Source organism: Strix aluco, chromosome 3, assembly GCF_031877795.1.
Source record: "Strix aluco isolate bStrAlu1 chromosome 3, bStrAlu1.hap1, whole genome shotgun sequence".
NCBI classification, from domain to species: domain Eukaryota; kingdom Metazoa; phylum Chordata; class Aves; order Strigiformes; family Strigidae; genus Strix; species Strix aluco.
The window spans coordinates 106,185,287-106,209,290 of NC_133933.1; the positions used below are offsets into that span (position 1 = coordinate 106,185,287).

Genomic DNA, 24,004 nt, shown 5'->3' on the forward strand with positions numbered 1-24,004 from the left:
GCTTTTTCAAGGCATCTCCCAGGTCAGCAGGAAGGGAGAGCACAGGATATGAGCTGTCGTTAACAGACCCTCCCATCACGCCTTTTCCACCTTCTGACTCTGCCCATTCTTATCAAATACCAAACCTCAAAAGACATTACTCAGTGCTGATAAGGACACCAGCAGCTGACCTCCACCTCTGTCCCTTTTGCAGAACAAAAGTGAAACATAATCACCTTCCTCAGCATTCTTTTGCTTAAGCGAAGCTCGAATAAATGTGTAGCAGAGGCTTTAACTGATATATTTTGTAGGGTTGCATGTCCATTTACAAAACTATTTGTGTTGATTTGTCAACAGGTGTTTAATTTTTGCCATAGAGAGTGTTACCACCAGAAGTTTATACCCACACCAAAATTCTCTACACTGCAATATGAAATCTGCCTTGAAAACAAATTCAGTTGAAAAGGACAGATAAAGATCCAAGTGTTTAAAAGTTATCTGAATGCTGACAGCATGTGGTTAAGAGCACGTAATTTTGATAGCAAACATTTTGACCTCCAAGTCCTAAAGAAGAATCTAAAACACACACCTGTGCACGTGGAGGAAAAAGAATGAAAAGACAGAGTTCTCAACGGAACTACTTTATTTCACTAACTCTCAACTACAACTTATTCTGCAGCCCAGGGCTGGTTTGCAACAGGAGAATGAGTTTACTTTTTCTGCAGTCTAGTGAGATGCAATAAAGCAATAATAAACCATACATTACTGGCTGGATTGCCAAAGCGTTTATGGGTTCTGAGCTTGGTATTTTTGCAGCATGCATTGATCAAACATTAAGTCATGGTAGAAGAACCCTGTTTATTTTGAAGGAAGAAAAGGGATGGGAAGCAAATGTTAAATATGATTTCTTTTATCAACATCATTTAAGCTAATTCAAATTGGAATGTTTATACACATAATGCAGTCTTTACTATTAAAGCCATAGCAGATTCTAAAGCAATGTTCATTTTGCAAATGAAAATTAGTTTAATATTCCTATAGTTAATAAATTATCTTCAATTAAAATGCTGATGTACAAGATAATGAAAAAGTCACAGTGAATGCAGTTGAGAGTCAAGAAATATATTGATACTGCAGTGTTATTGCAAACCTATTTTTTCAAAATAAAATACCCCTTTTATGGGTAGGAGATATTCGTCTAACTCTGCGACAGCCATACGCTCCTGGGAACTTTCTAATTCCTGAAAAGTCAGCTACCAGCATTCATTCAAGTGAATGATCACCTGAGAAATCTTTCAGAATGTGAACAAAAGATGAGGATTTATCAGGTCACTGAGTTGTGCTAGATTATATTTACAGGAGAAAAACCTGTACACACATTTCAAAAACCATCATGTGCTAGATGTTACGCACATGAAAAAAAAAGTCATGACACCCCAGTCTAGCAGGGCCAGACCCCACCTCTGAGTTAAGGCAGCACTGTGGAATCCCAAATAAAGATCAATCCCAAAAGGTTATTCTTAAACACCTCAAAATGCATTAGAAACCTGAATAGCAGTGAAGAGGATTAAAGGATTGAACACTGTTGCACAATAACATTTGGTCTTAAATGCTTACCTCGTATATGTGCATATATATATATAGACACACATATATATATCTATATGAAACACTGGCATATCGCAGTAAGGCATATTTAAGGTGTTCTGTTTATATGCAAGTCAGTAGAAGAAATAAAAGAGTCTCAGACAGTTCCTCAAGCATAAGAAATCGCTTCTCAGTTCACTCTCAGGTGGATAGTTGCATAAGATGCCTCCTGCATTTAGGTCTAATAAAACGTAACTTACAGGTCCTGTTCAAATCTGATATATGTTTGCATTACTGATAAGCCTGAAGAAACTATTCTTTCTTACGCTAGAATGAGATACAGAATTCCAATGGAAATAACATTTGGAAAAAAACCAACACTATTTAAAAGACAGAAAGGATTTTTTATTCTCATAGAAAACAACATTAAAAGGTACAATTCAAAGGAACCTGGGGGTAGACAGAAGGGTGAGCTATATAGACAAAACATGGACTCAAGATTTTAAAAAAAACCCTAACTATACAATTGTTTTCAGTGTGTTTCCAAATGGGTAAAGTTCTGAATAAAAATCAGCTGCTCTTTTCAGCATTGCATTTAGGTGCTATAGGACACCCTGACAAGTGGCTATTGAAGCACACAGTGACATTCACATAACCTCACCCAGCACATTTTGTTACAAGTGCACAAGTTCTGGCCAAAGGAAAGTTCAAGGCAAAGCAATACAAACACAGGTTCTTCTCCCCCAGCTCAAATCCATCCTCCGTGTAATGGTTTTTCCTACAAATAAGGCATAGCGGTTCAAGTACTATACATTAAAAGTAATCGAACAATGGGAAAGAAAACCACCCATGAACTCTTTCCAGAAAAGTACTTTATTAGGGAGGATAAAAAGCACTGTTCAGACAGTCCGAATAGACATGGCCTTCTGCGCTGTCAGGCTCCTCAGGTTCAAAGTCATCTGGGTCGGGGGGCAACTGATCAGTATCTTCATCGGAAGTGGAAGGGCGTGTGAGGATTATCCGAGGTATCTTCAGCAAAATGTGAAAGATTTCAGAGAAAAGAGTCAGATCAAGAGCAGGGAAGTGTTTAAAGGGAATATTTTATAGGGACAGGGGAAGCAGATGATGAGAAAAACATGCGAGAGATGTAATGCCGCAGGGCTTCCTGACAGGTGAGCTGTTCTATGCCAAAGATTGCATTGATAATTAAAGCAAAATTGAAATAAATTGCCTTTTCCTCTCATTAGCTTTTTTTTTTAAAAAAAAATCCATAGGAAAAAAGAAAAAAAAAGATTAAAATATCTTTAAAAAAACAAAGACAAGTTGAAGAATATACATCTACTTTTATTTAACTCCATTACTCATTAAATTCATGCACCTGAAAGCAATAAAGGATTAATTAAGGACCATACAGCATATAAATTACTGATCTTGAAAATTTGTATATTTTGGCTTTTTTGCTGACAAAATATATTTAAGGGAAACATTAAGACAAAATATCAGTGTGTAACTTTGTTAGTTAATAAATATGCATACATGGACTTGATTCATACCAATTTTTTGGCCAAGAATTTTGTGTTCTTTGAGAACTATATTGTAACATTTCAAAATTAATTTAAATGCTGTAACTGAGAAAAGAGAAGGATGTCAGGTTCTTTATGTATAGCCAAATAATGTGTCAGTAATGGTTGTATCAATGAATGCATTATTACAAATTTAACTCTGATGCACAAAGTCATCCTACTTTTTACTAATTTTCAAAAAAAGTTTAACGTAATGAAAACAGATATAACAGTAAGACGATATATCTAATGAGCAGGTAATATAACAATGTGTAATAAATAAAATGTCCATCTTACCAGTAGTCTGAAAATTTTCAAGAAAGGTAGTATTTCTTATTTATCAGCTACTTTGTTGCATTTCTTCACACCTTATAAGAATGTTTAATGTTGACACAATTCAATTGTTTAGATATTATTTCATTGCTGTACATTATTTGACTTAAGAAATGACACAAGCCCATAGGTGCTTCGTGGCTGTTCAGCTAGCCAGCCAGTAGGTTTCTTCATTTAAGTAAAATGAGTTATTCCCCAGGCTCCATCAACTGCATTAGCTCTGACTCCACTGACTCTTGCGGGTCTGGCACCCCCCCAGCTTGCAGGCAGGCACAGCACACTTAGATACCAAAATGTAGGTGTCAGTCTGGAGTTGAATCTCACCCATGATAACTGTAAACTAATTTTAAAACCACACATAAATTTAGTTATAGTCACTGGTGTATTAAATGCCCAATTCTATCTCCTTCCCCCCCCCCCCCCTTTTGTTTAGACTAAGGATACATTTCTGGAAGCTTTAAAGACCTGTATAGAGGTCATCATCCAGGACTTACTGGCCAAGCTAACAACTTCTGGGAATATTTGCTTCTGTCATTCATACCTGACAGCATTTATAAGCTTTCTATGCACTGGATGTTTCTCTTGGCTCTATCCATTGCTGAAAGATGTTTCTTTCTTAACAATAGCCAGCAGCCAGCTGCTTTGTGATACAGCAAATGCACATCCTATACGTACAGGTGGTATACTGGGTCATACATTGAAATCCCACCACCTCAAAAACTAGTGCAGAGGTCTATGCCTCTGCAGAAATCTCCAGGACCAGGCTTTGCATTTCATTGATCTGTCTGTTCAAAGCCTGGGGAAGACCCTTCTTTGCATATGGTGCCAGTCAAAAAAGAGACATGCACTTTTCCCCAAGACCAGTCCTTCATTTTTAAACTTTTTAATTAATTATCTACATCTGAAAGAACATAAATCTGAAATTGTAACAATATTGCTAGAGGAACAAATCCCATAGGATGCTCAGTTCTGACACAAATACTCTTTCACATTTCTCCCAATGTTCAATACATTGCAAGCTGTAGTTAGGCTCTCACAACTTTCTGAAAAACTCATCTCATTTCCTTAATGACACACTCTCTCCTACGCCCATGGTCTGAAAGCCTGCACACCTCTCGCACTTGAGATGCAGCAGAGCCTCTGGAGGACATCCCCTCGCCGCCGGCAGCACGACTCTCCTACCAATGCCCCTGGTTAGATTCCCCATTAGATGCCCACCTGCCCACCAGTTCATGCTTGTCCAACATTTGTACAGTAACTGTATCAACCACTTCTGGGAAATAAATGTTGTTGAGGGAAGTCTTTCATCCAGTCTTTCATGCTGCTGCAGATAAAGAGGAACCGGCACCAAATGACTGACCAACTTCCTACAGTGGAGGCTGAACAGCATCTCATCCCAGAAGTGCTGCAAAGCTGGAAACCTGCGCTCCCAAGAGGAGAGCGGGCTCAGCTCTGATCTACAGCAGTCCCTCCGTATCCTCTCCAGGCAGATGAAAGCTTGCATGTACACCCACTCATGCTGATTCAGAGACATACTGCTGAGTTTCTCTAACAAACCAAATATTCTGGTCCAACTGCAGCCGTGTCCTGTCCCTCTGCTGTCTGCACACGGCCCTGACTGCTCTCCCTCTCAAACCCCATGCAAATCCATACCACTGCTGTCCCCAAACCCACCACTGCGGCCAGTTGTCCTGCTCTGCTCCCAATGGGATGTGGAGGACCCCCAATGGGATGTGGAGGACCCCCAATTTCCTCACAGATGAATCACAGGTATCAATGGCAAAACAACTCTTGGTTGTGGATTCTGTCACCTACACAACTGCAAATTGAGAGCAAATCCAATTAAGTAATAGAATATGCATTTGTACACGATCTAATTCAGTGAAAAGAGACTCATGCCTCTAGTTTCTCTCTCCTATCATTAAAAGTTACCAGTTAATCTCCAGAAAAAAAAAAAACAACAACAACAAAACAAAACAAAACACAGCACAAAATGGATGCAAGAAACACTCATCATAGCTCTAACCACAGTGGCATTTCCATCTTCACTGAACTATCCCCTAGGAACCCAGCACTCTTTCTGTCACTGCCTTCACATTCACCCTGCCTCCAGGAAAATCACAATCTAAGCTTTATCAGCTTCCTTTCCTCTTTCAGTTTTGTTTTTTAAAAAGTAACAAAACTCAACAACTCTAAACTTGCATTATCTTGTGTTCAATCCTTTTCTTAAACCCAGTGCTTCTCTTCCCAGAATCCCAGGGGGATTTTACCCTTGCTTTCAGATTTTCATGCTTATCTTCATTGACTGCAGTTTCACCCTACTAAATAGGCAAGCTTTGCTTTTGGAGCTTTTCTTTAATATTCATATTTGGATGTACATTTCCTGGTGCATCACGACTGAGGGAAGACAGAACGTGCAAAAAAAAGTCACAGCAAAGAGGAAGCAAACTATTTCCACTGCCCATGACAGACAGGGCAAGACAGAGACATTTAGGATGGAAACAAGGAAAATCCTTCCAGCATAGGCAGCTGAGGCTTAAAAGAGTCACTTGCCTAAGGCATGCAGAAAGGTGTAGAATTTCCATCTTCTACTAGTAACTCTTCAGAATAAATTGATCCTGGTGTAGGAGGACAGATTATCCAGGATCCTGTGTTGTTCCATTGTTTTACTCCACTAATTTTTACTGAATAGTGCCTGAACTTGTTTTAAAGATTTCTGTTGAAATCGCAAAGTCCTCCTACTCACTTTCCATCATCATGCACTCATTATTAAAATAATACCTGAAGTACCAGTTAATCTCAAACCATCAAAATATGTAGAATGCTTTTTCAGAAAAATGTATGATTAATCATTTGAAACAGGTTACTATTTTTGTTTATTCCCCTGAAATTATATTTTCAGTGCATAAAAGTAAAATTCACAAAGGACATGTCCTGTACCAAAACCAATGTGTTCACATAGTGAATTTCTTTCACTACCTTGTTTGCATCTTTCTTACACTTTTTCAGCATAAACACTAAGACTTTGGACACTATAAAGATTCACTAAAAATTTTCATTTTGTTTAAATCAGGCATAGCTAGAAATCAAATTATTTCAGACACTCTCATTTAATGGAATTACCACCCTCCACTGAAAGTTGGAGTCCAACTACACTGCAAGAAACAGTAAAACAAACCCATCTAAATAACCTGGGGCAATTCAGCTGTGGTGTTGGCTGCAAACATTCTGTCGTATTGAAACAGGATAGGAAAAAACCCACAACTAGGTATGATGCTTCAGGTGAAAGTATCTTCTTAAAGCATGATAAACGTCTTGCCAACCAGTTAACATCCAATAATTTTTAATTTCCTGTTGTGCACATATGCTTTCCTTTTCAACTTCTAATAAAAATGTTTGTCCAAAAGTTTGCAGAACAGTCCATAAAGGACAGTTCATTATGTCTTTTTATAACCTTTTAAAAACCAAAACCAAACAGAACAAACCCCATCACCTTTTTTCTCTTTTAAAAGCCTTCCCCTTCCCCTGATCACCCCCCCACAGGCCCATACTCAAATCTTAACGGAAGAAGAAAGCTCTCACGGCAATAGTCACAGTTAAAGCCCAAGCTTCACATGAAAGGCGTAACCATCAGCAACAGGGCAAAGCATGGCTGAGAGCAAGGCCAGCTGCCGGGGAGAGAGGCTACAAATCAGAAAGTGATATGACACATGAAAAGCCCAATTTTGAAAGAATGGGGGCAGGGGAAAAGGATTTTGACTGGCTTTTTGGAAGAAAACCAGTCATACTTTTAACCCTAATTCAAACAGAACACTTTCTAAAGAAAATATTCCCCAGCTAGAAAATACCTCTAATAGGGAAGCCTTCCTAGTTCAACTCCATATATCTAAATAGTACATATTTTTGAAATTTGACTTAACAGGTGATCTTCACTGACACCAGTGCTAAGGCTGGTGCCCTTCAGCTGGTGGAAATAGGGGAAAATAAAACAATCTACCCAGCTGAGAGCATTTACAGGGTTTTGTGTAAACCTCATGAATGTTATGATTTCATACTTAATTTTACCTTTTTTTGTCATCACTGGTGATGGTAGTAGAATTTTAGACTTGAACAACAGGAAATTCAGACTTCTCTCTAAGCAATGAAAACATGCCTTTGCTAGATACAAAAGGCTGCATTTGATCATGACTGTATTCATAGAAGAAACTCTCTAAATCAAATTCAAAGTGAAGGAGGGCATTTAGTCATGCCTAAAAAATGTTACACAGCTGGATTTTTTAAGTAATAGTTTTAAAAAGAAGATGCCAAAATGGATCCAACAAGAACAGCAGAGCATGGGCTGATCAACTGCTGTACAGTTCAGACCAAACTGGCATCTGGTGGCTTTTTTAATGGAAGAGATGTGATGTTTCACTCCCAAAGACAGAGACAACAGATAAAAGCAACCTTCTTCCCAAGAGAAAACATACAGGAAATGGAAGGTAAAGAAGGAGAAAGAGATTTAATTAATTCCTTGTGAATTTATTACCCACAAGCAATCTCTCTGCCAGGCAGAAGGGGGCAGGGCAGCCAGCATGCAGCAGGGAAGGCAGATGGGGCAGGAGGCAAGGGAGGCACAACAAAAACCACCTATGCACAGCCACATGTATGAAACCATATGAATTTGCAAACCCTGTCTAGGCATTCAACACAGCTTCTCTTTTATAGCATGTTATTAGGAACATTTTAACCAGCATGTGTTTTATGGTCCACCATCAACACTCCTGGTCTCGGAAATCCCTGGCTGCATCCCTTTCCCCAGCACATTACAGTGCTATTTCACTGCTTTTGAGGCCTGTGGCCAAGCTGCAGAAATTGTGAAGTCAGGTGGAGAGAGAGGTATAATCCTCTCCCGCACCTTGAGGAAGATAAGTTATGGTCAGACACCAGAAGACCTCTGCAAAAGGAAAGCAGGGTGGCCTGCGCTGCTGTGCTCTGGGAGCGGCTGGCTCATGACAGCACCTATTGCTGCTCAGGGTTGGGAGAGGGCAGCACATAATTCAGTTTATCCTTACACTTGGAACAGCCACATGGCTCTCAAGCACTGCCAAAGACTTGCGCCTGAGCTTTGGCACTGTGTTTTTGAACGTGCTGCCTCGATTTTGCATGCAGCAGCCCAGTGAGGGCCCTGAGCAGGGGCCACCCCACCAGCCCATCCCTATTCCCTGAGCTCATTGCTCTTCCCACACTGTGACTGGTGATGCGCTCCAAAACCTAATTCAGCTCAGCATGATTTCCTGGAGGTTTGATGCACCAGACAAGTGCCGCTGCAGGTGCTTCTCCCTAAAATTTCCTCTGGGGGAATTTTCTAGAAATTGATATATTTCAGAGGCCAGGTTTAAAACTGGTTATTTTCTCCAGTTCTTGTTGGAACAGCAAGAGAATACCTTGAATGTTTTATCTGTTTCCCAGTGTGTAGTAGATACAACATTTCAACATGACACATTTAGAGTGAAGCTCCTTTCTGTTCTTCCTGTCCAGCAGTTCAATGCCTCCCATGGGCAATGCACAAGGGCAAGGAAGAAGGAGTTCAGTCAAACTCACCATCACATTTTGTAGCAGACAAAAATGAAAAATCAGTGTCTATTCTGTCATATCTGCAATGCCATCAGACACAAAAGGCTTTTACATGAGTCAAACTGCTTATGAAAATTGTCCTTGCTCCATTTCTTTAATCTTCGAATGCACCACTGGGTAGTGACTTCCCTGACACTGGAACATGATACACAGATTTTCATTTAAGTGCTTTCTGTGTCATCATTTATGGCCTCATGCTATAAAAACAATGAAGAAAATGCATTGCTTTGATCACATTTGGACACTTAAAAGGTACGGCCCGCATAAGCTGTGCTACCCACAGCCCAAGTTACCAACCCTCTGATTCTGAAGAAAGCTCATCACCCCCATGAAAGCCAATGGTCATATCTGAATGCCTGCAGGAATTCAGTACAGCCTCCTTCCCTAATGAATTCCCAGAGTCCATGAGGACACCCTTCACAAGGGAAGATGTTGCTGATCATTTGTGTGGTTGTTCAAACATTCATCCTCTTTTATTCTCAAATATGTCCTGCTGCATGGTTCCAGGTGCCTTGCTTGAGTCTACTTGTGTCTTGGATGTATTTTTGCTTATATTGACTGCAGTGCTTATATTGTCAACCATATGATGAGTCTACTTTGTAGATTTTTCTGCTTTAACTTTGAGGTATTTGAATATGGTATCTTGAAAAAATCAGTTAATGACTTTTTTTTTTTTTAAGGTTTTTCCTATCTAGCATTTTTAATTACAAGCTCTGCAAAATCCAAGAATTTAAAGTTTTAAGTGAGACAATTCTGACCGAGTCCTGTGAGAAAACTACTTAAAAGAAAGAGAGAAAAAAAGATACACTGTGCAAGCAGAAGAATTTGTTTGAGCAGGAACTTAATCCCAAACTCAAAAAATAAATTTCCTAACCACTACACTATGGAGGTAAATATAGTGCCTATACCACACACCTTTCATCTTTCATCCTAACTCAGAAATACTGAGTTACTTAGATAAAAGTGGCATCAAACTAGCAGATGAAATGGAGAAGATCACATGGCAGATGGGTGCTTACACTCCGCTGAAGCTCACATGATCAGCATAGGGTTAGCTAAGCCAGCAAGGTTGCGCATGAGCTTCTTCACAAGTGTGTATAAACCTGCACAAGATGCAAGGCAGTGAGAAGTCAGACTCCTGACATCTAAAACTATCATACCTTGTCAGAATAAAAAAATAATAATACAAAAATACCAACACCCTTACCTGACAAGACTAAGAGTCCTTCACAAAAAAAACTTGAAGACTGAAATATTAGGTCATATGGTGTTATGGGAACAGGTCAAGCAAACACTGTCTGTGAGCAAGGTCTTTACTGTTTGAAACGAGTTTCAGAAGAAATCTGTCTTTGATGATGACAGTGACATTTTGAATCCCACTTTAGTTATCTTCTTTTATAGTGCTTCTCTGACCTGAGTGTTCTACTGGTTTTGCTTTTAAAATTGAAAGAAGTAAGACCATGACTAAAGAAACAAGAAAGTTTTACTATGCTTAAGTCGTATGATTACAATTTTCTGACATGGCTAGAACTAACCTGCTCAGATGAATAAATAAAGCGTTTGATAAGATTTTTCACTGGTATAAAGTACATCAAGAGTTTTTCCTGAAAAGTCTGTATCAGCTGGAAATTAAGATAGGTCTCCTGTGATTCTCATCCATGTAAGGTTTCTCATGACTTGCATCTAAACAATATAGGAGAAAGGCAGAAAACCAGCAACCTATGTATTGTGGGAGCACAGTATATATGTTTATTCACTTTCTGCGGGCACAGGAGCATTTCACTTCCATGTACATCACAGGTTCTAGTACACTGAAGCTGTCTGCTTTCTCACCATATTTAGGAACATCTGATATCTTTGCATTTTTAACAGAGCAACCAAAACATTCGATCAGCTTGAAGAAGTTATTCAGGTTTTTCCAGTACTGTAAGTTTCTTTTACACAATCACTTTTAATTGATAACTCTTACTTTAAACTTCCTTGAAAATCTTCAATATAAGTACACTTGTACACCTGGTGAAAAAATTGAATTGAGGAAATTCCCAGGGCAAAGGCATACAATTAAAGAAAATAAAATGGTAAGAATTAAAGTGAAGAACTAGATTAAAATTTTTAAGAGATTTTATTTTAATTACAAAGTATTTAATATCCTTATGATGTTGATAGCTCCAAAAATGGATCAAAGAAGATCACGTAGTGATGCACATAATGAGGTGATAGAAGATGCTGAAACCTGTCAACACTCTCCATTCAGTCAGACAAAATTCACTGGGAGTTTCAGTCTGAGCTTGAATGAAAATATTTTTGATGGAGAAAGATTGTGCAGAGTTGGTTCTATGTCTGAGAGGATGAGTAGAAAATAAGGAGCAGAGGGCAGAAGACAGAAATATAGAGAACTGGAAATAAAGACTCCAGATTCTAAGTTAAAGTTCCTTCTGTTAAAGTCAGCATGGGGCACTATTGGCAATGTTTGTATCCCTGGTTTTTTTTTTTCTCCCTGTAGTTAGACATGCAATATTTTACACACAGTCTGCATGTACATAGCTGTATCAGTTGTGGTTCTAATCTGTTATATTTTGATGCACATCTTTACACAGACTTCTTTAAGATTACCATTTTAAAATCCAAAGACTTGGTTTCAGTTCAATTAAAATATTTTTGATATATACGTATTAAACAAAGTCAAATAAACAGATTCCATATTTTTGAGGTGTGAATAACATAACTGAGACAAGTCTATAAAATATAGTATGTAAAAAAGTATCTCATAATTAAAGTTCTGGGGCCTCTACATTTCAATAAAATAATCATAATCAAAACCACAGGCAATTCTCATTTTCCCTTCGCAAAACACTGACTCAGAGTGAAAGAACTTTTCTTCATTTGTCCAATTAATTACTGGTCATTCACACTGTCATGAAATCTTAAAGCTGGCACAAAGGGCTTGAAATTGAGTTTGGCTGGATGAGTTAACAATTCAAATGAACCTTTTAGAAGAAGTTAGAGCAACCAGGCCCATGAAGAACAGAAAGCAAACCTGAATCTGGCAGCAGCATCGCCCTTTGTAATGTCAGAGCACCAGGCTCGGAGACAGGATGGGTGATGGCAAGAGATGGCTAGAGGGCTATGGTTAGCAAGTAAGAGACAAATATTGTCACTAATAGCATATATGAAGAGTAAGTTTATTAAAATTCAGTAAAAATAAGTAAAAATGAAAAGCGAGTCTCTGCTGGAGGGCAGGAAGCAGCGATGACATGGAAGAGAAGCAGAAGGAAGATGGGCATCATCTAGCATATAATTCAGCCTTTGCAGGAAGAATAATAGGAGTCTTTGGATTCTTTGCCACCATGCTTCTCTCCTTCCCTCCCTTGATACAGAAGCACCCATCTTCTCTTGAAACCTAGTCAGAAATATGAAGGAACAAACCTTCCTAGATTCCTAGCAAAGAAGATTCTACATTAAGGTCCTACTGCCATCTGCTTATCTGAACATGCAAAGCATGTCCTCTATAAGAAGCCAGGGTGTAAACATTTTTCAGGTAAGACAGTTACTGAGGAATAAGAGGAACTTCACCAGAGTAAGCCCTGAGCAAGAGCAGATGAGATACTGACCGGTTCCTGAGTCAGCAGAATACTCCTCAAAAGCCCATAAACCCTAAGACTGACGAATGCTGCTCTAAGTTAAAGGCAATAACATACACAGTTTGCTACAGCACAAAGATTTTGATTTAAAAAAGAAACAAAACCAGAAATACAAATGTTCCTCCATGAAAGAACTTGCACACTGACTACTTTTGACACTTGGAACATATTCAGCCAGTTGACTCCCTCTGTGCATCGTGCTCTAAGGTAAGTAGCCTGGTCTAATGTGCCTCCTCCTCCCCTTGCAGCTTAAGAACTTTAAAGGGAGGCATTATTTTCCAAGAGGCATATAATATAAAAAACGGTCATTTCCTCTTTTTGGCTGAAAACACTAGAAGTCAGATACTACTGCAACAGATCCAGGCCACTAGCAATGTGTGAATCAACCCTTTCAACAGTGGTTCCTCTAACAGGAAGCCTCGTGCTTCCTGCAATGTGGGTTAAGACTGTAAGAAACAGCTACCAAGTAGAGCTGGAAAAAAAAAAATTATGAAAGTGTTTTCAACTGGAAAATAAAACTGGTCTACATGTTTCACAAGATGATGTTGGAGACGAGAGGCCTCAAAATAAATTTATTTAAGCAACTGAACATAAGAGAAAACCTTTGTTAGTCCATCTCATAGACAAAAGCTGCAGCTCAGGCCTTCATAAATAGTAATCCACATAGGAAACCAGAGGAAACCAGATTTGCATGGTCTATTTGCTTATTTTTCAGTCAACTAACAAGTCACATTATTTTTAAAAATGTGAATGGTTAATAAAAACTGAATGTGGTCTTTGATTACAGTCTTTTATGTAATAGATGAACTTTCATTTTTTGCCATTAGCTGGGTTGTGAATAGTATTCTTGAAAGAGGATAGGCTGGAAAAGGCTGGAAGAAGAGGAATCAAACAAAGCATTCCTTTGGCATTTGCTGTAGGAGAAACAGTTGTTGTTTCCTGGTATTTCAGGCTTAATATGAGTAAGATGCTTTTTAACCTTAATCATTCAGATACCTTGATCTTATTGTATCTTCCTAGTAAAGTCATAACCTCAAGTGTGCAGGCAGATGGCCATGATTGGGGGAGGTCTTCAGAGGGTTGAATTTTTTAGAAAAGTTCACAGAAGTGGATCAGATTTCTAAAAGCCACCCTGCAGGCTTGGCCATTTCCTTTTGTGATGTGTGTCGTCTGACATCAGCCACCTAAAATATGGGCGTGCAGTCTTAGCCTGTCACTCAAGTTCCCCTTTGAATCAAAAGACAAAAATGGTCACTTCTAGGTAGCAGCTCAACCTCTTCCTCCTAAAAGAGGCACGCTGGAGATGCTGCTCCTTCCATTAGCTAGGGAAAGAGTCTAGACAACAGAGTAAACACTTAAGCTGGAGGGAATGGACACCACTCTTACAGCCCCCAAACCACAGTGCTTCAAAAGCTCTGGTCTGCTGCACTGGTGCTTATCCAGGAGCCACGTCCCAGCTGCAGCGACAGTCAAGTAAACGCATGGTGGGGTCACTGATCTTTGGTACATGTTCTCCTCTTGTGCAGCCACTCACAAATTCTGTGCCAGTCTTTACCATCTTTACTAGCATTAATGACAGACAACATGTTAGCTAAGAATGATTTGTGACTCACTGGGGCCATCTTTCTTACTTTTATTATGTGGTTTACTGTCGGGAAGGGGCTGTCCTTGGATGAAACTTCAGCAGGACCAGCATCAAGGGCACCGGGTTCTGAAACGAGGGATACCTTTAAAAACAAAGCAGCAGAAACACATATTTTTATTCTGAACGCTGTTTAAGAAGATCAATTCCCTCCCTCTCAAGTTAGTATACAAATGCCTGGCCCTATCATTATATATGGTTGCAAAAGCAAATAAAATTGCAATTCTTCCTGTTCCCCATTTTTGATGAACATACTGTGTATTTGAACTGCTGAAACAGTCAGTTCAAGAATAAGAAGTTGTAATACACAGTATTAAGAGAAAAATGCTGGTTATTTGTACACAGGTTAGTACTGTGGTCAAAACATTAGGACTCCTATAGCACAGATGAATGCATTAATTCCTTCTCATCTCCCACACATACAAAAAGCAAGAGATTTTTTTTTCCACATTCTTTAAACAGATGAATGATTCTGCCATCTTGTGGGAGACAGAGAAATCATAACTATTTGTAGGATAACAACACCAGGACAGAACAGTATGGAACACAAATTTCTTCTCTTTTTTACTGGTTTCACTATTCATTAAATGAACAGACATTAGTAGCTAGTATATTTCAAATAGCCCCAAAAATAAGAATGAATTATAGCCTCACGGAGGAAACTGAGCTAAGTGGTTGATTTTTAAGATACTGACTTTACCAGAAACTCTGCTCAAAAATCCTGGTTTCTTTTCCCTGATGATCTAATAATGTGAAATACGTAAAGAATTATTTAAAATTCTCTCACACATGTTAAAATACAAAAATTAGATAAGGATAATCCTTTCATAAAATAAAAAAGATAAAATAATACAGAATTTTATCCATAATTAACCTTTTAAAAAGATGTTAAACTAACATCCATATGTGTATTGTGGAACACAATCCTCTATTAATAAGTCTATAGCATAGTTTTACAGAATCGGTAGATCAATTAATCATTAATTTGTCTTTGTCCGATACAGGTTGTATCCTTATTCCTAGCAATTTAATAGACATACAATATTGCTTGCTCTATCCTACCTTAATTCAACAAGGAGTATGCTAGAGTAAAAACTATTAATTTAAGCAAGTATAAATGACAGTTTAAAAAAACAAGAGTTGAAAAAAACTATGGACCAGTTTCATCTCAAAGTAATTTTGTAGAGGCTCTCCTCCCACTCTACCTTTTTCAGCAGGTGGAAACTAAACAGTAGGTCAAAAATATATATCACAAAACCGTACGTGATCATCACTGCTCTTGGGAACCTCTTGAAGATCAAGAGAGTGGCTTCTGCTAGGAAAAATGAGGATTGAGATGGAGCAGCCCTAGACACACATTTATGCCTTGGCACTCTAAGCCTCCATCAGGGGAGTTACTTTGAGCTGTTCTCTCCCAACTAAAAATTACCTTGGAGAAACAAGCTCATCTAGTTTATATTTACTTGTAACAACTGCAATAAACTCATCTAGTAAATCTAATACAATGTCATAAGAAAGCTTCTTGAACCAAGTACAACTGCAGTTGTGCTATCATAACTACTTACCAAGACCATTATTCTCCTTTATGAATCAACCATTTAAGTGAGTAATATTTTGTTAAGCACTTTGAACAGAAAGATCTGAAAACAAGAATATAACAGAAGGAATGCTACAATTTAATGTTATTATCATTTCTTTATAATGTAGTCTGGGAAGTAACTAAAAAGCTAAGGCAAGCTTAGATCTAGATCTCAAATTTCCCAACTCTTGAGTGATTAAAGATAACAACAAAAGAACACAACCCATCTACCTCTGCCACTCTGTCTCCTGCTTGTATCCCAGCCAGGTCTGCTGGACCATATTTCGGCAGCCGTGCAGTCATGATCCCCTGGTAATACAAAAGACAGGTTTCAGACCTGACAAGGTTTCTTTCATTGTTCTTAGATGAAAAAAGCAAATGGGAAGTAATTAATTTTCAAGACTTGTTGTTCTGCCGCCTCTATTAAAATAAAAACTAAATGTCTTAGCACATTAGCAAGAAAAAATAAAAAAGCCTCCATGGCTGACACATACAACAATGAACAGAAGTCATTAATTGTTTAAACTGTGCCATGGGGGACAGACTGGGAAACAAAGATTTATTTAAATGATAATTAAGTGAGAAGATGTGAGAAACACTTCTCTCAAATCAAGTTAGCTCCTGGGAATGAGCAAATGGGATGGGAGAGGCATGTGGATTGCCAAGGGAGTGACCCCAAAGTAAGGTAGAACTTGGAAACTAGCCAAAGGTGTTTCAGCTATCAGGTTGCCTTTGGAAAATCATTGGTTTACATCAGGTTTTCTCTCCAAAATTATCCCTCCAGAAGCTTCCCCATCTACTGTCAGCTTCTACTTTGGGAAATAAGTTACCATGTTTATCCTTGTTAGTTTTATTATGAAGACAGTGATGTTACATTGAGGACAACCTCAGAAAGAAAACAACAAAACACAACAGCTTCAAAGAACTGCTCATCAGTTTCTTTCTAATGATTACTAGATAAATTTTGAGTAATGAAATGCACCTCATCATTGTCTTTACATGGAGATGAGCCCTTTCCACCAGCAATGCTAATACCAAGACTCCCCATTTGACTGCACACAGTAATGGTTATCTGGAAAAGAATTATAATGGATAAGTGGCCTGATTAATCAAAAACATTGCCTATTAATTACATGACCAATGAAAATCTACCTCCCACTCTGAACACCAGCAGCTTTGCCCCTCTTGAGCTCAGCCCAGACTAAAATAGTGCTATGCTTAAACACTGGCACATGCAAGACCAGTCTCTACTCTTCAATAACACCAAGAATGCATTACTTCTCCAGGTTTTAGAGTCATGCCAAAACCATATAAGGCTGTTTATAAGGCTGCTGACCAAATCAGTTGTTTCATAAAACCCATCAATTTACTGAGCATTCACGATGGCAACAATGCCAGTACACAGGAGGAGTGAAAAGTAAATATTTTTGGTAAGTTCATGGAAAACCTTTGCTTTGGAACCTCAGCTACAGTCTGATTTGCTTACTCTCTTTTGAGAACAGATAACTGAATTTGAGCACTATTACAGTAATTTTCTTTAAACAGGCTTTCTGTATGTATGTGTTAACTCCATCAAAAGATTTGACAGTACTCTAAGCATTGACTTAAAAGTAAAAATATCAGGAAGCTTTTAAAAAAGCAGCATGAATTGTAATCTATCCAGTCTATTCTCCTCCTGCTGGTATCAGTAAAAATTCAGTACAAAATCTCAGATAACATTTTGAATTTACAGAATTCACAACAAAGGCCAAATAAAATTAGTTTCAAGTTCCAAAGACAGCTTACATTTAAGAACTACTCCCCCCTGTTGTTGGTTTTTGTTTTTTGGGGTTTTTTTCTTTAGTATGTAATATGCTTGGTAGTAAGTAATAATTTGCTAATTGCTAAAAAAACAATCACATTGAATTTACAGAACACCTTGCTATACTGTAGTGGAATCTGAATGCAAATTGCATTTCACCTTATCACATTAGCAAAATGCTCTTATTTTCACTGATTTGCTTCATATCACTAAGACAAATCAGAATTGAGTAACTTGTTATATTTTATAATTAAGAATATTTCAACTCAGCTGTGTTTCAGAATTTAACAATTGTATGCAGCTACTCTTGCACGTATAACATACTCATCTGAAATTCCTAATTCCTAAAAAGGTATGAAAATACCCTATCTGTCAAATGAAAACCACCCTGCCAAATGTTGCATTAGCCACACGCTCAAGACTTCACAAGCCCATCATCACCAGCAGTGCTTTGGTGACAGGTCCCAGCACGGTGTCACACCAGGTGAGCTGCCTTTCCTGGCGCTGCATCCCATGACCCTGGGGATGCAGCGCAATTCTGCATTTCCCGCCCCACGGGTGGTCAGCAGAGGTGTGATCTGTACTGGGCCACCCCTGGGAGCCAACCCATAAAGCATGTTTCCTCCTCATGTGCTCCAGAGCACGCCAAGACCGGATATATCCACCGAGTTCAGAGTAGAGCTTTCTCCATAAACTTCAGCCCAAATCTTGCAGTCCTTGCTGATAAGTTTTCACTTTTCAAGGGACGGAGGCTGTCCCATGCCCTGAGGGTAAGGCCATGCCACTGCTCCTAAACCATGGATTAAGTGAAGACTCAGCTGAGTGCCCACCTGCACACACCCTTGGCTTGAATTTACAATGCCAAAGCTGGATATATAAAATGAGATGGTATCGAATGGCTACAAAGAAAGTGTTAGGTTTCTTTTTTTTTTTTTATAAACTGCCTTGCACAAGAAGCAGACTTCCCCATGGACACATGGACCTCCTCATGGACAAGCGAAGGCCACCCATCAGCAAGCCCAGCCCATGCAGCAGTCCAATACCTTCAGCGGGGGCTGCAGCACATCCATCATCCTTGATTCCTCCAGGATCCGGCTGCTCTCGCCAGGGAAGCTGCCCGCCGCCAAGATAGGTGGCTGCACCTTAGTGTTAGTCCCTGGAAGAGTCTTCCCCTTCATTGCCGACTTGTGCTTTACTTGAAGAGCTGTTCTGGTATTTCTTTGATCTCTCATGCTATCATCGGTATCAAAAAGGCTGCCAGAAAACTTGGAAATAGGTTCCTGGGGGTTAAAGATAATAAAGGTAAACATAATGACAGCAAGGAGAATACCTATCTGATATCCAGACCCTACCTGTGGTAAAGTGGATTTGTTCCTCTCTATCACATTAGGATTTGTTTCACCGAAGGCAAAACTGCAACTTTAAAGCTAATGTCCAAGTATCTTTATTTTACCACTATTTCTCTGGGCATGGTTTTCTCTCACATGGGGGTGGAAATTGTGGGAACAGGGAGAGGACTGGGACTCATACAGCCTCTCTCCAGATCCCCTGGCACACACAAGCACATATAACACACACATACACAACTAAACCCTGCAGGGCCCTATAAAAAGGATGGAGCATGAGAATGAGACTATTCTGGGCAGCCTCCGGCAGCTCAGTAGCACTGAATCTGTTGTCCCAGGGAAAGGAAGCACACATGAGGCAAAGGAAAGGGCTTTCCATACAGAAAATAAAACATTTCTCATAGTTCCTCAAGGTCTACGTTCTATTTTCGGGAGCACAGGTGTGAGAGGGAAGGCAGGTCCCTACCTTGCATTTACATCTCTAAGAGAAAATTTTGTTTAAGTAATTGGATTGACTATATTTAGCTGCAAATGGCAGTGAGTGGAGACATGCGAACTTAATGATTTAGGGGCCCACAATAAGTAGAACCTTAAATGTGAGGCATTCCAAAGCCTGCTTTGAAGCCTGGCTCTAAGCTTTACCTACTCCGAGATGCAGTGAGGAAGTGACAATGTCACCCTATGCTTAGCTAAACCACAAGGGCTTGAAAAAAGAAATACGTAATTAAAGCACATCCACCAAACAATTAAAGCTTCAGAAAAGTTTGACTGCAAAACACAATGACATTTTCCAGTTATCAGTTACGCGTGGCAAACTGGTTAAATTAAATTCAGCCATGATGTACAAATTCTGTTCACATTTTATGGATGCTTTATTTCTATTTAGCTGATTTTTTGCTCCTTAATTTGATGGGTAAGGTTGAATCAGATCTTCATATTACCATAATCTTTATATCTTCTGTTGGCAGTAGAATGATACAGCAAAGAAAGGTCAACACCTTTGAAAATAAACCCCCTAAATGCCTTCCTAAGATTAGAAGTTTTATACCAGAAAAAAAAAGCAGTGACATTACCATTTCTGTACAGAAACCCCACTGGGTTTTCCCACAATCTCTTTTTGGTTGGGATGGAAAGAATCATCGCCAACCCTGGCGAGAACAAACAAGGCATGATTGCTTCCTGGTTTTGCTTAAAATTAAAAGGGAATTTGTTTAGCTTTAACTCACATAAAACACTCATTATCTTTGTTCTCTTGAGATTCCTCTTTAACAGCACCGGGCTGACTAACCTGGACCCATCAGCAGTGCTGGGGTGCCATGGGTGTCAGGGAGAAAGGCTGGGAGCAAGAGCTGGGAGTGGGGGGTGGTGGAGGGGCCATACCAGCAGCAGTTGGGGGCTAGGAAGGGAGTGGAGGTCCTGGCAGAGGACCAGGAGCCCCAATTCCTCCAACTCCCAGCAAACATCTGGTGAGCAATGCCCTGAAAGGGAAAGGCTGAACGAGAGCAATCACAACCTCCTTTTCCCAGGCTATGACCACGAAGACAGTCAAGCTGCTGCCCAGGTGACAGACGCCTGGTGGACACAGGCTATAGAAACCACAGCATCCAGGGTTTCCCAGGTGTCAGCATCCTGGAAAAGCACTACCCAAAACCAAACATGTAATGGAGGAACACTGCAACCTCATTTTTTCTACCATGCAGTTCCTGGGAGACATCAAGCTTCAAGCACTGCTAACAACCTGCTTACTTGAAAGAGATGAAGGGGTCTGGGTAACTGGGGATATAAGTTGGAGTAAAATAAAAAACATATTTCATCGTCACTCAGGTTACTCATCTTAACCTCCAAGTTGCACTGTACTCTTGGGGGGTTGGATGGACTGTTCAATTGCAAGCAAAGTAAAGGAATGAAACATTGAACATGATTCTGTACCCTCTGCACAAGCAAGGACGTGAAACTACAGGCAGTGCAGCCTCCCATTAACCCAAAGTGCTCAGTAGCACAGCACTGCAAGCAGATTGTAGTTTCTTGACTTGTCCCTCCTGACTTCAAGGAGACTACCTACATCATCAGGATCCTCCAGTTCCTCTGCTTCTTGCTCAGGACTGATCCTTCCTTCCCTCCATTTTCCATTAGCAGAGCTGAATTTGTACAGGTTACCACCATGAATACTTTCCTTTCCTTTCAACGAGGCCCAGCGAGAGCCCTGGGAGCTCCAGTTATGGCCACTGTACAGTTTAGGAGACTTGGGAAGCCACTTAATAGAGTCCTGAGAGGAAGATGACAAAAAAAACAAAAGGCAACGAATAGATTTTAAGAAAGTGATTGAAGTATGTATGTGCAGAAATTGTCTGGCAAGTTCTGCAAGGTAAGTTAGTATCTTGAAAATACTGGGTTTCCCCTTTTTACCTTGAGAGGTACCTTCAGTCCCAGAGACACTTTGCCAGTTAATGGGCAATACTGGTGATACAAAGAGCAAGCGAAGGCTGCTGAAATTAGTGGAAGCCTTCAAGGACTTACATGAGCGTGGAACCAAGCCCACCTTCAGCATCGTAAAGAAGAATTAATGATCAACAAGTCTTCAATAATGTTAAACTCTGTACTATTAAGAAAACAAACAAGAGTACTTAGACCTTTAGTGACCATCTCATTTCGACCTGAGTTTAAAAAACCTACCAAGTCACCCCCCTCTTTTCATTATTCATTGACTAAAATGTTCCATTTGTTGAATGGTCCCAATAAAAAGTACAATACTAAATTGATCTTTTCAGGTTTGCCGATTTTCAAAGTAATTATAGTCCAGTTTTCCCAAAATGTCCATTACTTATTTACATCCAAAAAACTCCACTTTTCTTCATACACAGAAGTTCATACATGACAAGCTGTGTCAGGGTTGCCTATATACCTTAATTTCACTGAACTTCAGAAGTAATTTTTCAAAGTAACCTTTAAGTTTTATTTTAATCTTGCCTTTAAATTTTCTTATGGTGATACAAATCCAATGGCAGAAAGCAGCCTGATGCCATATAAACAGATACATTAATGCTCATGTTCCAACAAGGCAAAGAGATGGAGAACAGAAACTAATGAAAAAATAATCAGCAAGCTTACGGTGGGCAATCAGCAGCACACAGTGACTTACACATTGTTTAAACACAGATATTTGATCCAGATTTAACAATTCTTAAAGCTTCCATTTTCCCTTTTAATGCAGAATGGTTATGTTCACACACATATTTCTTGCTGTTATCAGCACCCAGATGGCACTATCTCTATTAGATATAAGGTTGAGAAAGAAAAGGACATAGGACAAGACTGTCTATAGTGGACATATTGATTTGTCTTCAGCTCAAAGGAGCTCCCCTTGGGATTCTTCATTTGCTTTTGGTTTTAGGATGGCTGAAAAGACTAGCAAATAGACAAGAACAATATGTCAGTGTCTTGTTGGAAAAGAGTATAGACCTTTCTGTGAGTCCTGAAAAGGTCATAGCCCCAACAAAGGATCATTTGCATTGTACATAGAAGGCATGATTGGCCTCTATAGGAAATTTGCTGTTAAACTACATTTTGAACTGCACGGACACTCAGTAAAACCACTGTTTGCTGATAAATAGCCCATATTTCTGGTTATTCTAAACCAAATCACTCAGGACACTCAAGACGATTGTCGATTTAGTTCATCAGTGAATTGAATGCGAAAGCAGCACAATCAGTCATGACACCATAGTGGCTCCCGTTCCTCCTGACAATTCAAAATGCAAGGCAGCATATCTCCTGGTATTTCTTTACATGTGCCTTGAATAAGGAAACATTGGGCACCTGTAGCGGCCAAAATCACGAGTCAAAGTGTTCTTTTTCCTTTCTGCAGGGCAGGGGCCGTTTATTTATTTTTTTTTCTCTTCTTCTTACAATAGTACATACCTATCCTCTTGTTCAAGCTTTTACTTCACAACAAGCAAATCAGCAACCAGACAGCCATCAACCCTCTCTCCCATCAGACAGTTCAGTACATTTCCACAGCTCAGCCTTGCAGCTGTCCATTGTTCTTCCTGCCACCTTAGCACAGACTGGCAGTTTCTTATCTTTCTTCCAAGGCCTGTTTCTCATCAAAGCCTTGCTGCTTCTCCGGGCCTGTGCAGAGCTGACAGGCCGATGTTGACTTGCCTCTTAACATATTGAATCTCCCACAGCTGTGCAGGGCTGACACTCCCACAGGCACCCTTAACTAGAAGCTTTGTTTCCTATGAATATTAACTAGGTGGATAGAAATTCTAATCAGAGAGGTAAATAGCACACTAACTGAAATTGTTTGCTATTGTTTGGGTCTGTTTTATTTCAGAATAGCTAATGTGACACCTCCCAGTGTTCAGGGTATTTCCAGACACAGTTTAAATCCTTGTCAACTTTTAAGCTCATTAGGAAGTCATAAAGCAATTTCACACTAAAAATAAACACAGGTACAGAGAAGCATTTAACTTCTTCCAAGGGAATGTCTCATCCTTGTTTGACCCTGATCCCTAGTACTAAAAAACAGCTTTTCAAACCCAGCCTGGCAAATTCTGTAAGACCAGTAAAAGGCTATTCTCTCAAGGTAACAGACACAGATTTAAAATTAAGCTTATCCTGACAATCACTTCATCATCTTAGGCACACATTCAGCTGCTGTGGTAGACTCCAGTATGCACAAGGAGTAAGCTGATGTCCATCAGTAGATTTTACATCCCTATGCCACTCACAGCCAAGCTGGGAAGGCAGAGCTGCAAGGCACTCCAGCTCCCTGCCTTGTCTTTTCCTACAGCAGCATGCTTTTCCTCATGCTGACATACAGATACAAGGGAAATTCAGTATGTTTCGCACCTCACACCTTCTGTAACCTAAGAGATTTTAGTTTTCAATATTCTTGATCTACAGTACTTTAAAG

General features: G+C 39.5%; 1 protein-coding gene across 1 annotated transcript; it reads right to left on the reverse strand.

Moving 5' to 3' along the window:
- Positions 1-1,950: 1,950 nt before the first annotated feature.
- On the reverse strand, positions 1,951-21,958 carry LOC141921861 (uncharacterized). The gene is made up of 6 exons (XM_074820793.1): positions 21,149-21,958; positions 18,784-19,020; positions 16,922-17,011; positions 16,171-16,248; positions 14,350-14,445; positions 1,951-2,595 (listed from the first exon to the last, which is right to left on the reverse strand). The coding sequence occupies exons 1-6, from the start codon at positions 21,632-21,634 to the stop codon at positions 2,443-2,445; spliced, it is 1,140 nt and encodes a 379-aa protein (XP_074676894.1). The 5' UTR covers positions 21,635-21,958; the 3' UTR covers positions 1,951-2,442.
- Positions 21,959-24,004: the final 2,046 nt, after the last annotated feature.